The sequence below is a fragment of the Schistocerca nitens genome, chromosome 1, assembly GCF_023898315.1.
Source record: "Schistocerca nitens isolate TAMUIC-IGC-003100 chromosome 1, iqSchNite1.1, whole genome shotgun sequence".
Taxonomy (NCBI): Eukaryota; Metazoa; Arthropoda; class Insecta; order Orthoptera; family Acrididae; genus Schistocerca; species Schistocerca nitens.
In genome coordinates, this window is record NC_064614.1 from 608,822,623 (window position 1) to 608,836,628 (window position 14,006).

A 14,006-nucleotide genomic window follows, 5' to 3' on the forward strand; every position below is an offset into this window, starting at 1 on the left:
CAGTGTCTGACTGTAGCAGCAACAGTAATATTTAATTGTAGTTACACAGGTAAATATCTTACTGGCTTCCAATATTCTTGTGAGTCTGGTATGTATTTGATGATCTGTGGACAACTTTGTGGGTTTAACTGTCAATACAATTTAGCGACCTGTGCAGTGTACAGTGAGTGTCAGCAGCTAATGTTAATCTATTTGTATCCACTGTAAAGTTCTATTGGCCTATTTAGCAATGAAAAAAAATATTTTGTAGTTGTTGGTGATTTTAATGTAGATTTTGTTGAAAACTATTCCAGTAAGAACTTGTTGCAATCAGTTGCACTGTCATTCAACTTAGTTCATACTGTTAACTTTCTAACTAGAGTAGCTAAGGGCTCAAAGATAAAGAAGTTCACATACATTGTCTTCTCAACCATCTAACTACAAATAAAATATTATACAAGACAGAATTTTGATTTCTAAAGCGTTCCAGTATTCAGAAATCTATTCTCACATAGAGCAAGAATGTATTTAATGCATTAGACAATAAATTACAGGCTATTTGTATATTTTCTGATCTGTCAAAGTCATTTGACTGTGAAAATCACAATATCCTATTAATTAAATTAGAATATTATGGTTTAACAGGAAATTCTGCAAAATGTGTCAAATCCTATATCTCTGACAGAAAACAAAGTGTGTCAGTAGGAAAGAGATGGGTATTAAGCTATCAGGCATCAGCCAAATGGGAAGAAATAATATGTGGTGGCCCCCGAGGTTCCATCTTAGGGTCATTACTTTTTCTTCTATATGTATATCAATCACCTTTCTCCAGTGACATTACCAGATGCTAGGTTTATTTTGTTTGCAGATTATACAAACACTGCAATAAATAGTAAATCAAGTATGGCCTTGGAAAGATTGGCTAATGAAATTTTCATGGACATTAATTAATGGTTCATAGCCCATTCTTTGTCACTAAACCTTGAAACAACATACTGCATGCAGATCAGAATTTGTAAAAGGTTTCCAGCCGGTATGTACCTAAAATATGACAGCAAGCAGATAGAAAAAGTTTACAGTTTTAAGTTCTTGGGATTACAGTTTGATAATAAATTTAACTGGCATGAGCATAGTACAGAACTGCTAACATGCCTAAAGAGATCTCTATTTGCTATGCAAATGTTGCCACATATGTTGTTGTTGTTGTTGTTGTGGTGGTGATGTTGGTCTTCAGTCCAGAGACTGGTTTCATGCATCTCTCCAAGCTATCCTGTGCAAGCTGCTTCATCGTAATGTACCTACTGCAACCTACATCCTTCTGAATCTGCTTAGTGTATCCATATCTTGGTCTCCCTCTACGATTTTTAGTCTCCACACTGCCCTCCAATACTAAACTTGTGATCCCTTGATGCCTCAGAACATGTCCTACCAACCAATCAATTTCTCTAGTCGAGTTATGCCACAAATTCCTCTTCTCCCCAATTCTACTCAGGACCTCCTCATTCATTACGTGATCTACCCATCTAATTTTCAACATTCTTCTGTAGCACCACATTTCGAAAGCTTCTATTCTCTTCTTGTCCAAACTATTTATCGTCCATGGCTACACTCCATACAAATACTTCCCAAAAAGACTTACTGACACTTAAATCTGTTCTCTTCTTCAGAAACGCTTTCCTTGCCATTGCCACTCTACATTTTATATCCTCTCTACTTCGACCATCATCAGTTATTTTGCTCCCCAAATAGCAAAAATCATCTACTACTTTAAGTGTCTCATTTCCTAACCTAATTCCCTCAGCATAATCTGATTTAATTCGACAACATTCCATTATCCTCGTTTTGCTTTTCTTAATGGTTATCTTATATCCTCTTTTCAAGACACTGTCCATTTCGCTCTGGTGCTCTTCCTGGTCCTTTGCTGTCTCTGACAGAATTACAGTGCCATTAGCAAACCTCAAAGTTTTTATTTCTTCTCTGTGGATTTTAATTCCCACTCCAAATTTTTCTTTTGTTTCCTTTACTGCTTGCTCAGTATATAGATTGAATAACATTAGGGATAGGCTTACAACCCTGTCTCACTCCCTTCCCAACCACTGCTTCCATTTCATACCCCTCGGCTCGTATAAATACCATTTGGTTTCTTTACAAATTGTAAATAGCCTTTCACTCCTTGTATTTCACCCCTGCCACCTATAAGATTTGAAAGACAGTATTCCAGTCAACATTGACAGAAGCTTTCTCCAAGTCTACAAATGCCAGAAACGTAGGTTTGCCTTTCCTTAATCTATCTCCTACAATAAGTCGTAGGGCCAGTATTGCCTCACATGTTCCAACATTTCTATGGAATACAAACTGGTCTTCCTCGAGGTCGGATTCTACCAGTCTTTCCATTCGTCTGTAAAGAATTAGTGTTAGTATTTTGCAGGTGTGACTTATTAAGCTGATAGTTCAGTAATTTTGATACCGGTCAACAACTGCTTACTTTGGTATTGGAATTATTATATTCTTCTTGAAGTCTGAGGGTACTGCGCCTGTCTCATATATCTTGTTCACCAGATGGTAGAGTTTTATCATGACTTGCTCTCCCAAGGCTATCAGAAGTTCTAATGGATTGTTGTCTACTTCCAGAGTCTTGTTTCGACTTAGGTCTTTCAGTGCTCTGTCAAACTCTCCACACGGTATCATCTTCATCTACATCCTCTTCCATCCCCATAATATTACCCTCAAGAACATCGCCCTTGTATAGATCTATGTACACCTTCCACCTTTTGGCTTTCGCTTCTTTGCTTAGTACTGGTTTTTCATCTGCGCTCTTGATATTCATACAAGTGGTTCTCTTTTCTCTAAAGGTCTCTTTAATTTTCCTGTAGGCAGTATCCATCTTACCCCTAATGATATATGCCTCTACATCCTTACATTTATCCTCTAGCCATCCCTGCATTTTGCACTTCATGTCGATCTCATTTTTGAGACGTTTGTACTCCTTTTTGCCTGCTTCATTTACTGCATTTTTATATTTTCTCCTTCCATCCATTAAATTCAATATCTCTTCTGTTACACAAGGATTTCTACTAGCCCTCGTCTTTCTACCTAATTGATCCTCTGTTGTCTTCACTGCTTCATCTCTCAAAGCTACCCATTCTTCTTCTACCATATTTCTTTCCCCCATTCTTGTCAATCGTTCCCTAATGCTCTCTCTGAAACTCTCTACAACCTCTGGTTCTTTCACTTTATACAGGTCCCATCTTCTAAATTCCCGCCATTTTGCAGTTTCTTCAGTTTTAATCTACAGTTCATAACCAGTAGATTGTGGTCAGAGGCTACATCTGCCCCTGGAAATGTCTTACAATTTAAAACCTGGTTCCTAAATCTCTCTCTTCCAATTATATATTGTATCTGAAACCTTCCAGTGTCCCAAGGCCTCTTCCACTTGTACAACAGTCTTCCATGATTCTTGAACCAAGTGTTAGCTATGATTAAGTTATGCTCTGTGCAAAATTCTACCAGACTGGTTCCTGTTTCATTCCTTACTCCCATTCCATATTCATCTACTACTTTTTCTTCTCATCCTTCTTCTACTATCGAATTCCATGACTATTAAATGTTCGCCTCCCTTCACTATCTGAATAATTTATTTTATCTCATCATATATTTTTTCCATCTCTTCGTCATCTGCGGAGCTATTTGGCGTATCTACTTGAACTACTGTGGTACGTGTTGGCTTCATGTCTATCTTGGCTACAATAATGCGTTCACTATGCTATTCATAGTAGCTTACTGGGCCTCCTATTTCTTTATTCATTATTAAACCTACTCCTGCATTACCTCTATTTGGTTTTGTATTTATAACCCTGTATTCATCTGACCAGAAGTGTTGTTCTTCCTGCCACCAAACTTTTTTAATTCCCACTATATCTAACTTTATTCTATCCATTTCCTTTTTAAATTTTCTACCCTACCCACCCGTTTAAGAGATCTGACATTCCACGCTTCGATCTGCAGAACGCCAGTTTTGTTTCTCCTGAGTTACCAGATATAGTTGATACAAAAATGAAAAGCGAGTGTACGATGCTTCCTTTCATTCTACAATGTCATATGGGCTATTTTCTGGGCTAACTCGTCAAGCCAAGCTAAAGTTTTCTGAACCCAAAAACATGCCGTATGAATTACTTGTGGTGTGAACTCGAGAACATCCTGCAGATGATTGCTACACAATATATTTATTTCTTACTGACATTTATCATTAAAAATATATCTTTTTTTTTCAAATCAATAGCTCAGTCCATGGAATCAATACTAGAAATAAGAAAAACTTCCTCAAAGATATAAAGTCATTTATTTTAGTTCAGAAAGGTGTCCACTATCCAGCAATAGACATTCTCAATAACATGTCAGCATCCATAAAAGTTTAACTAACAATAATGTTCTGCTACAGAAGAGTCTAAAGGGTTTGCTGGTGGCCAACTCCTTCTACTGTGTTGGCGAATTTCTTAACAGACCTGACTAATGTGTGTATGTTATTAATAATATCACACAATGCTAATATTGCGTAGAATCTGACTTCTGTACAAATTCTGAGCAGTAAAGCGACCATTGTCAATAAGTGATATAACTGTTTTCTTCTTCTTTTATTTGATAATGTGTGGCGACAACAGCCCAAGAATTATCATGTGCCCCTAAGTGTACTGATCATTTAATATTTTATGACAAGTTTTATATCTTTTAAATGCAAATATGCTCAAGCGTTTTTTTTATTTCGGATCTGTGGAAGGCACATTAGCTATCTGCTCTTATTTTGTAAACATTTATTGTGTATTCTTGTTTTGTGACATATTCCACATCCCACAGGATCTCATCACTGTGGGTGAATAGGCACGTAAAGCACATCTAATCTAATATAACCGAAACTAACAAATGTTCCGTGACGACTTGGATATATTTTCCATTGAATGGTCATCTGTAAGTGAGGTCAGATATTGTTGTTGTTGTTGTGGTCTTCAGTCCTGAGACTGGTTTGATGCAGCTCTCCATGCTACTCTATCCTGTGCAAGCTTCTTCATCTCCCAGTACCTACTGCAACCTACATACTTCTGAATCTGCTTAGTGTATTCATCTCTTGGTCTCCCTCTACGATTTTTACCCTCCACGCTGCCCTCCAATGCTAAATTTGTGATCCCTTGATGCCTCAAAACATGTCCTACCAACCGATCCCTTCTAGTCAAGTTGTGCCACAAACTTCTCTTCTCCCCAATCCTATTCAATACCTCCTCATTAGTTACGTGATCTACCCACCTTATCTTCAGCAGTCTTCTGTAGCACCACATTTCGAAAGCTTCTATTCTCTTCTTGTCCAAACTGGTTATCGTCCATGTTTCACTTCCATACATGGCTACACTCCATACAAATACTTTCAGAAACGACTTCCTGACACTTAAATCTATACTCGATGTTAACAAATTTCTCTTCTTCAGAAACGCTTTCCTTGCCATTGCCAGTCTACATTTTATATCCTCTCTACTTCGACCATCATCAGTTATTTTACTCCCTAAATAGCAAAACTCCTTTACTACTTTAAGTGTCTCATTTCCTAATCTAATCCCCTCAGCATCACCAAATTTAATTTGACTACATTCCATTATCCTCGTTTTGCTTTTGTTGATGTTCATCTTATATCCTCTTTTCAAGACACTGTCCATTCCGTTCAACTGCTCTCCCAAGTCCTTTGCTGTCTCTGACAGAATTACAATGTCATCGGCGAACCTCAAAGTTTTTACTTCTTCTCCATGGGTTTTAATACCTACTCCGAATTTTTCTTTTGTTTCCTTCACTGCTTCCTCATTATACAGATTGAATAACATTGGGGAGAGGCTACAACCCTGTCTCACTCCCTTCCCAACCACTGCTTCCCTTTCATGTCCCTCGACCCTTATAACTGCCATCTGGTTTCTGTACAAATTGTAAATAGCCTTCCGCTCCTTGTATTTTACCCCTGCCACCTTTAGAATTTGAAAGAGAGTATTCCAGTTAACGTTGTCTCTAAGTCTACAAATGCTAGAAAATAGGTTTGCCTTTTCTTAATCTTTCTTTTAAGATAAGTCGTAAGGTTAGTATTGCCTCACGTGTTCCAACATTTCTACGGAATCCAAACTGATCTTCCCCAAGGTCCGCTTCTACCAGTTTTTCCATTCGTCTGTAAAGAATTCGCGTTAGTATTTTGCAGCTGTGACTTATTAAACTGATAGTTCGGTAATTTTCACATCTGTCAACACCTGCTTTCTTTGGGATTGGAATTATTATATTCTTCTTGAAGTCTGAGGGCATTTCGCCCGTCTTATACATCTTGCTCACCAGTTTGTACAGTTTTGTCATGACTGGCTCTCCCAAGGCCATCAGTAGTTCTAATGGAATGTTGTCTACTCCCGGGGCCTTGTTTCGACTCTGGTCTTTCAGTGCTCTGTCAAACTCTTCACACAGTATCTTATCTCCCATTTCATCTTCATCTACATCCTCTTCCATTTCCATAATATTGTCCTCAAGTACATCGCCCTTGTATAAACCCTCTATATACTCCTTCCACCTTTCTGCCTTCCCTTCTTTGCTTAGAACTGGGTTGCCATCTGAGCTCTTGATATTCATACAAGTGGTTCTCTTCTCTCCAAAGGTCTCTTTAATTTTCCTGTAGGCAGTATCTGTCTTACCCCTAGTGAGACAAGCCCCTACATCCTTACATTTGTCCTCTAGCCATCCCTGCTTAGCCGTTTTGCACTTCCTGTCGATCTCATTTTTGAGACGTTTGTATTCTTTTTTGCCTGCTTCATTTACTGCATTTTTATATTTTCTCCTTTCATCAATTAAATTCAATATTTCTTCTGTTACCCAAGGATTTCCATTAGCCCTCGTCTTTTTACCTACTTGATCCTCTGCTGCCTTCACTACTTCATCCCTCAGAGCTACCCATTTAGATTAGATTAGATTAGATTTACTTTCATTCCAATTGATCCGTAGTGAGGAGGTCCTCCAGGATGTGGAACATGTCAGAAAAACAACAATACATGACAAATATTTACAACTAAAACAAATAAGCTAATGTACCATTCCACAGTTCCCCAGTGGAATGATCGTCATTTTACAAATACTAATGCACTGAATTTAATATAAAAAAGTTTTTTATTTATTTATAAGGTAATACAACTACTGTAATACTTATTTACAATGAACACTTTACTGCACTGAAATGGTGCAGAAGTTAGATTATACTAGCACACACACACACTCACACACACACACACAAATTTTCGATGAACACATTATTGCACTGAAATTGTGCAGAAGTTATGTTGTACTTATATACAAATCAGTTGGTTTTACTAAGAAATTCATCAGTGGAGTAGAAGGAGTTGGCCACCAATAAATCCTTTAGGCTTCTCTTAAACTGAATTTCATTTTTTGTTAAGCTTTTTATGGCTGCTGGTAAGTTATTGAAAATGTGTGTTCCTGAATAATGCACACCTTTTTTACAAGACTAAGTGACTTTAAATCCTTGTGAAGATTATTCTTATTTCTAGTATTGATTCCATGAATTGAGCTGTTGGTTTGAAAAAGTGATATATTTTTAATGACAAATTTCATTAAGGAATAAATATATTGGGAAGCAGTAGTTAGTATCCCTAGTTCCCTAAACAGGCTTCTGCAGGATGTTCTTGAGTTCACACCACATATAACTCTCACTGCACGTTTTTGTGCCCGGAAAACTTTAGCTTGGCTTGATGAATTACCACAAAAAATAATCCCATATGACATTATGGAATGAAAGTAAGCATAGTATGCCAGCTTTTTCATTTTTATATCCCCTATGTCTGACAAAATTCGCATTGCAAACAGAGATTTGTTAAGACGCTTCAGCAGTTCTGTGGTGTGCTCCTCCCAGTTGAATTTATTATCAAGCTGTAATCCCAAGAATTTAACACTGTCCACTTCTTCTATCTTCTTGTCATCGTATGTTAGACATATACCCTTGGGATACCCCTTACAAGTTCTGAACTGCATGTAGTGTGTTTTTTCAAAGTTTAGTGACAAAGAATTGGCTAGGAACCAGTGATTAATGTCCACAAATATTTTATTGGCTGATCTTTCTAAGACTACACTTGATTTGCTATTTATTGCAATGTTTGTATCATTGGCAAACAAAACAAACATGGCATCTGGTAATGTTACTGATGAAAGGTCATTGATATACACAAGAAAAAGTAAGGGCCCCAAAATGGAACCTTGTGGGACCCCACATGTAATTAGTTCCCAGTTGGATGATGCCTGATAGCTTGATACGTGTCTCTTTCCTAATAACACCCTTTGTTTCCTGCCTGAGATATAAGATTTGAACCATTTTGCATCATTTTCTGTTATACTATAATATTCTAGTTTACTTAAAAGGATATTGTGATTTACGCAGTCAAATGCCTTTGACAGATCACAAAATATACCAGTTGCCTGCAATTTTTGTCTAATGAATTAAGCACATTTTCACTGTAAGTGTAGATAGCCTTCTCAATATCAGAACCTTTTAGAAATCCAAACTGTGACTTTGACAGTATGTTATTTGAGATAAAATGGTTATAAAGACGACTGTACATTACTTTTTCGAAAATTTTTGAGAATGCTGGCAACAGTGAAATTGGACGGAAATTTGATGCTATTTTTATATCTCCCTTCTTAAACGGTGGCTTAACTTCAGCATATTTCAGCCATTCAGGAAATATTCCACTAATAAACGACTGGTTACACAGGTAGCTTAATATGTTACTTAGCTCAGAATCACATTCCTTAATTAACTTTGTTGATATTTCATCATACCCACTAGATGTTTTTGATTTTAAAGATTTTATGATGGACATTATTTCTGTTGGGGTAGTGAGGGTCAAATTCATATTATGGAAGTTACTTGAAATGCCTGGTCTAAGGTAATCCATAGCAGCATCTACCGAACCTGACAACCCCATCTTTTCAGTAACAGTTATAAAATGTTTGTTAAAAAGTTCTGCAACACTATACACATCTGTCACCAATGTATCATTTACTCTTAATGCTATTTGTTACTCTTCATGTCTGGTTCTACCGGTCCCCTCCTTCACTATATCCCATATTGTCTTTATTTTGTTATCTGATATGACTATCTTTTCCTTGTAATATATTTGCTATGACATCCGTATTACAGTCTTTAATATTTTGCAGTATTTCTTATAATGTGCTATAGCATCAACATTGGAAATGTTTCGGATTGACAGATACAGATTCTTCTTCTAATGTATTTCTTTCCCCCATTCGTGTCAATTGTTCCCTTATGCTCTCCCTGAAACTCTCTACAACCTCTGGTTCTTTCAGTTTATCCAGGTCCCATCTCCTTAAATTCCCACCTTTTTGCAGTTTCTTCAGTTTCAATCTGCAGTTTATGACCAATAGATTGTGGTCAGAATCCACATCTGCCCCTGGAAATGTCTTACAATTTAAAACCTGGTTCCTAAATCTCTGTCTTACCATTATATAATCTATCTGATACCTTTTAGTATCTCCAGGATTCTTCCAGGTATACAACCTTCTTTTATTATTCTTGAACCAAGTGTTAGCTGTGATTAAGTTATGCTCTGTGCAAAATTCTACAAGGCGGCTTCCTCTTTCATTTCTTCCCCCCAATCCATATTCTCCTACTATGTTTCCTTCTCTCCCTTTTCCTACACTCGAATTCCAGTCACCCATGACTATTAAATTTTCGTCTCCCTTCACTACCTGAATAATTTCTTTTATCTCGTCATACATTTCATCAATTTCTTCATCATCTGCAGAGCTAGTTGGCATATAAACTTGTACTACTGTAGTAGGCATGGGCTTTGTGTCTATCTTGGCCGCAATAATGCGTTCACTATGCTGTTTGTAGTAGCTAACCCGCACTCCTATTTTTTTTATTCATTATTAAACCTACTTCGGCATTACCCCTATTTGATTTTGTATTTATAACCCTGTAATCACCTGACCAAAAGTCTTGTTCCTCCTGCCACCGAACTTCACTAATTCCCACTATATCCAACTTTAACCTATCCATTTCCCTTTTTAAATTTTCTAACCTACCTGCCCGATTAAGGGATCTGACATTCCACGCTCCGATCCGTAGAATGCCGGTTTTCTTTCTCCTGATAACGACGTCCTCTTGAGTAGTCCCCGCCCGGAGATCCGAATGGGGGACTATTTTACCTCCGGAATATTTTACCCAAGAGGACGCCATCATCATTTAATCATACAGTGAAGCTGCATGTCCTCGGGAAAATTACGGCTGTAGTTTCCCCTTGCTTTCAGCCGTTCGCAGTACCAGCACAGCAAGGCCGTTTTGGTTAATGTTACAAGGCCAGATCAGTCAATCATCCAGACTGTTGCCCCTGCAACTACTGGAAAGGCCGCGGCCCCTCTTCAGGAACCACATGTTTGTCTGGCCTCTCAACAGATACCCCTCCGTTGCGGTTGCACCTACGGTACGGCCATCTGTATCGCTGAGGCACGCAAGCCTCCCCACCAACGGCAAGGTCCATGGTTCATGGGGGAAGAATATTTGAAAGTGAAAATGTTTAGGTTTTACAATCACAGAACTGGGCTGACTCCTGTACTGTGTATAAATAAGGACATACATTTCCATTAAATAATCTTTTATTAAGTGGCAAAAGTAAAGTCTGTTGAAAAGTACGTTATTTGCCATTCAAGGAAAAATAGTGGATAAGGTAGACAAGCTCTGTGTATTCCATTACATACAGATAAAAATGTTGTTTCCCTTCTCAGCAATTTACTATATTACACTGATTAAAAATAAGTGTTATGAAGTTTGCTTTGGCCATTAATAAACTTTATCGTCCTTAGCTCCTCAATACTGATGCCATACTCTCATCGTTCCGCACTGTGCTTAACGAATAGATGTCGTGTTGACGATTCATCTAGCGTGAATCCTTCACCATTTAACGGCGACGTTAAGTGTTAGTTAGTTCAGTTCCGTTGACATCTACTGTGAACCGGCCTGAAATTTCCATTTCGAGTCGACGGAATGCGAGTATGAACCATAGAGTAAATATTTACTCTATGCTGTGAACAGATGACTGTCTTTTGCGCTGGCTCAAAACCACAAGTGTCTTTGGTTGTGTCACAGCTTGTTTGTACTTTGCAGTTTATGTTTTAAGTCTTACAATCAAGTGTGTACAAGCAAAAGTTAACACTTCTGTGATTTACTGATGTGTTGCATGATACTCTTCTAAACGTAGTTAATATTTGATCGGACGCCGGAAAAAAATCGAAATGAGTGAGGTACCAACACAAGAATTTAAGTTAGACCCAGACTGCGAACTGAGATTCGAGGTCGAAAGCAAGAACGAGAAAGTGAACTTGGAGGTAGGTTTTGTGTTTTGTATGGTTTATTATTACGTTATAGACTGTACTAAGCATATAAGTTTTTGTTACTGTCGCTTTTCATCTTGAATCAGGTTCTATATTTTCTTCAATTGATGCTTTGATAGTGCAGCAGAAACCTAATAGTACGGTCATAGGCTTGGACACTTACGTTTTACCTGCAGCAACATTACTCATAATTTCATTGTGTATTTACAAATGGTCACCGGGAGTACTTCTAGTTCCTCTGTTATGTGCTGCAGGAGTCCTGGATTGAATTTCCTTTAACGCTTTCTGACTACGAATAGAGTAGCAGATACAATGAACTGCAGGTCTCCCAACAAGTTTCAGTTGGAAAACTTAATATGAATCAGTTAGCCACACATTTAGTTAAAGTTTTTTTACTCCTCAAAATTGAAATCGGCTACAAGAAATCTGGACCTATACATACATTGCACATCAACATTCAGTGTAACAGAGTTGCTGGTTGGGTAATTTGGAACGCAGGAAGTGTGAAGGGTTAAAATTGTTGAGATATATCAATATTTGACTGCAGTGAGCATCTTAGTAGAACAAACTTGAGCCTTGGCTGAACATTACAGATGATTCCTTATTTAGTGACTTTAACTCAAAGGTAACGAGGTATTATGTGTCAGAAGGATTTGGAGAAAGTGATGCCCTATACAGTATTGATGGGACACACATTTTGCATCATTTTAAACGTTTGGTGCCATTAGTCAGCTTAACTCATGACGTAACCAAATTTGTTGCCTGCGTTTGTTTACACTATGCAGATAATGCTGCTGTACACACAATCACTGGAAATTTTATGTATCTAGAACTAGCTCTATTCCAACTGTGACATTTCTTTCAAGGGCTTAAGCTGACTTTCACCATTATAAAATGGTGAAGTCATATGACAATCATTACCACCTCAGTCGCTGAAGAAAGAAGCATCAGGCACTTCATGGTTCATTTCACAGAACACTCAAACTGGTTCAGTCACGAAACTTTCTCAGAGAAAGCTGATCACAAGATCAACGCCACTGAGGAACTGATTGTTCAGAGAATATGTATATTCCTCCAATGATGGTGTGAAAACATTTGGCAATGTCTTCCATAATGTTTCAAAATTGTGAAACAAATTTCAGTGGTGAATTTGGAAAAATTTTCAGTCATTTCACATATAAGCTGGCATGGGTCCAAAATTAAAGTAGATAGCTTCTAAAACTTAAAAACTATTATTTCTGGTTGTATCAAGCTAAAAAAGCACTAAAAAACATACAGTTGAAATAGAGTCCTCCCCAAAGAAATGTAAAATTTGGCACCCAAAACTGTTTCATCAGATTTGCAGTTGCATTTATTTTGAAAGAGAAGGGCAGACACTGTTACACAAAAAGCACAAGAAGACAGCATGGTGTGTTAGGAATCCTTGGCTCAACTAGTCCTTAAAATAATGATTTTTGGATGGTTAAAAATGAGCTCTCCCAGTTGCACAATGAATGAGCTATCATTTTTGTAGTAGTACAGTAGCCACTAGATGTTTTAAAAACATGATCAATAATATATTCCTATTCAGTAAAAAACGTTGTTTAGCCCAATGCTTCATTCGACAGTTACATTCACACATTTGCCGGTTTCAGTCAATCCCCCGATAATATCATACTAGTGACCTTTTCATATTTGTTGTACTTTGCACATGTGAATAGATCTGCCAGACAAGACACAGGGTACAAGCCTTTGCATCCACTGCGTGCTCTACAACATACATTTCTTGGTCAAAAAGACATTTAAAGTTGATCTCACAAGGAGAGGTCCGTAGTGTTGCAATCGACTTTTTGCAACCATCTATATGGTGGTGTAGATTAAGAACCCAGGTATCTCACCCTGAAGTCATTCACTCTGGTGGGCTCTTGTGTATGAATAAAAGCCAAAAAACAATTTAGCCTGTTCCTGTATAGAGTAAATTAACACCAGCCTTTCGACTGCTGCCATAGCATAATGGGCAGTGTGCCAACTGGAAAACTGAAAGTGCTAGGTACGAATCCTGTCATATTCTTATAACTTTTATTTTATTTTTCTTCAGTTATCTGCTTCAAATGTAATGTTTTTAAATTTTGTAATCTGTTGCAAAGTCATTTTAACCATTGTATAAATTTCTTATTTGTTCTCATATTGTCTTCCTGTCATTCTTTTTTCATTTGGAATCTCTGTCCATGTGGTTTTAATTCTTTTTATTTATGTATTGTGATATTTAATCATTTAAAAATACTAATAAAGCAACTAAAAAAGAATAGTTATCAGTATTCATATTGATTGTGCAACAGTCACAAAAATTTATTTTTCATTGAGAGACGTGCAGTTTTTTTTATATGGTAATCATCGCACAGTCATTTGAAAAACAGATTGTTCTCGCACAGTGGACAAACTATAAAAGCTGTCTTTCTACATTCGCATAGGTTCTTCATCAAATTACTCTATTCTTTCATCATGACATTTGCCAGTTGATGAATTTACGTTGCTGAACATTTTAAATGCTGCACACTCATAAAACAAATGCAAAAGGGAAATGCAAAAAAGAAGCAAAAAAGAACTGATATGTGATTGGT

The 14,006-nt window shown here is 37.3% G+C and overlaps 1 protein-coding gene across 1 annotated transcript in view; it reads left to right on the top strand.

Moving 5' to 3' along the window:
- The first annotated feature begins 11,140 nt into the window (after positions 1-11,140).
- The window catches only part of LOC126256911 (protein CLP1 homolog), a 64,316-nt gene continuing 61,450 nt past the window's right edge, over positions 11,141-14,006 (top strand). The window contains exon 1 of the mRNA XM_049955520.1: positions 11,141-11,400. Coding sequence (XP_049811477.1) covers positions 11,308-11,400 — 93 coding nt within the window. The 5' untranslated portion in view covers positions 11,141-11,307. The remainder of the gene's footprint in view (positions 11,401-14,006) is intronic.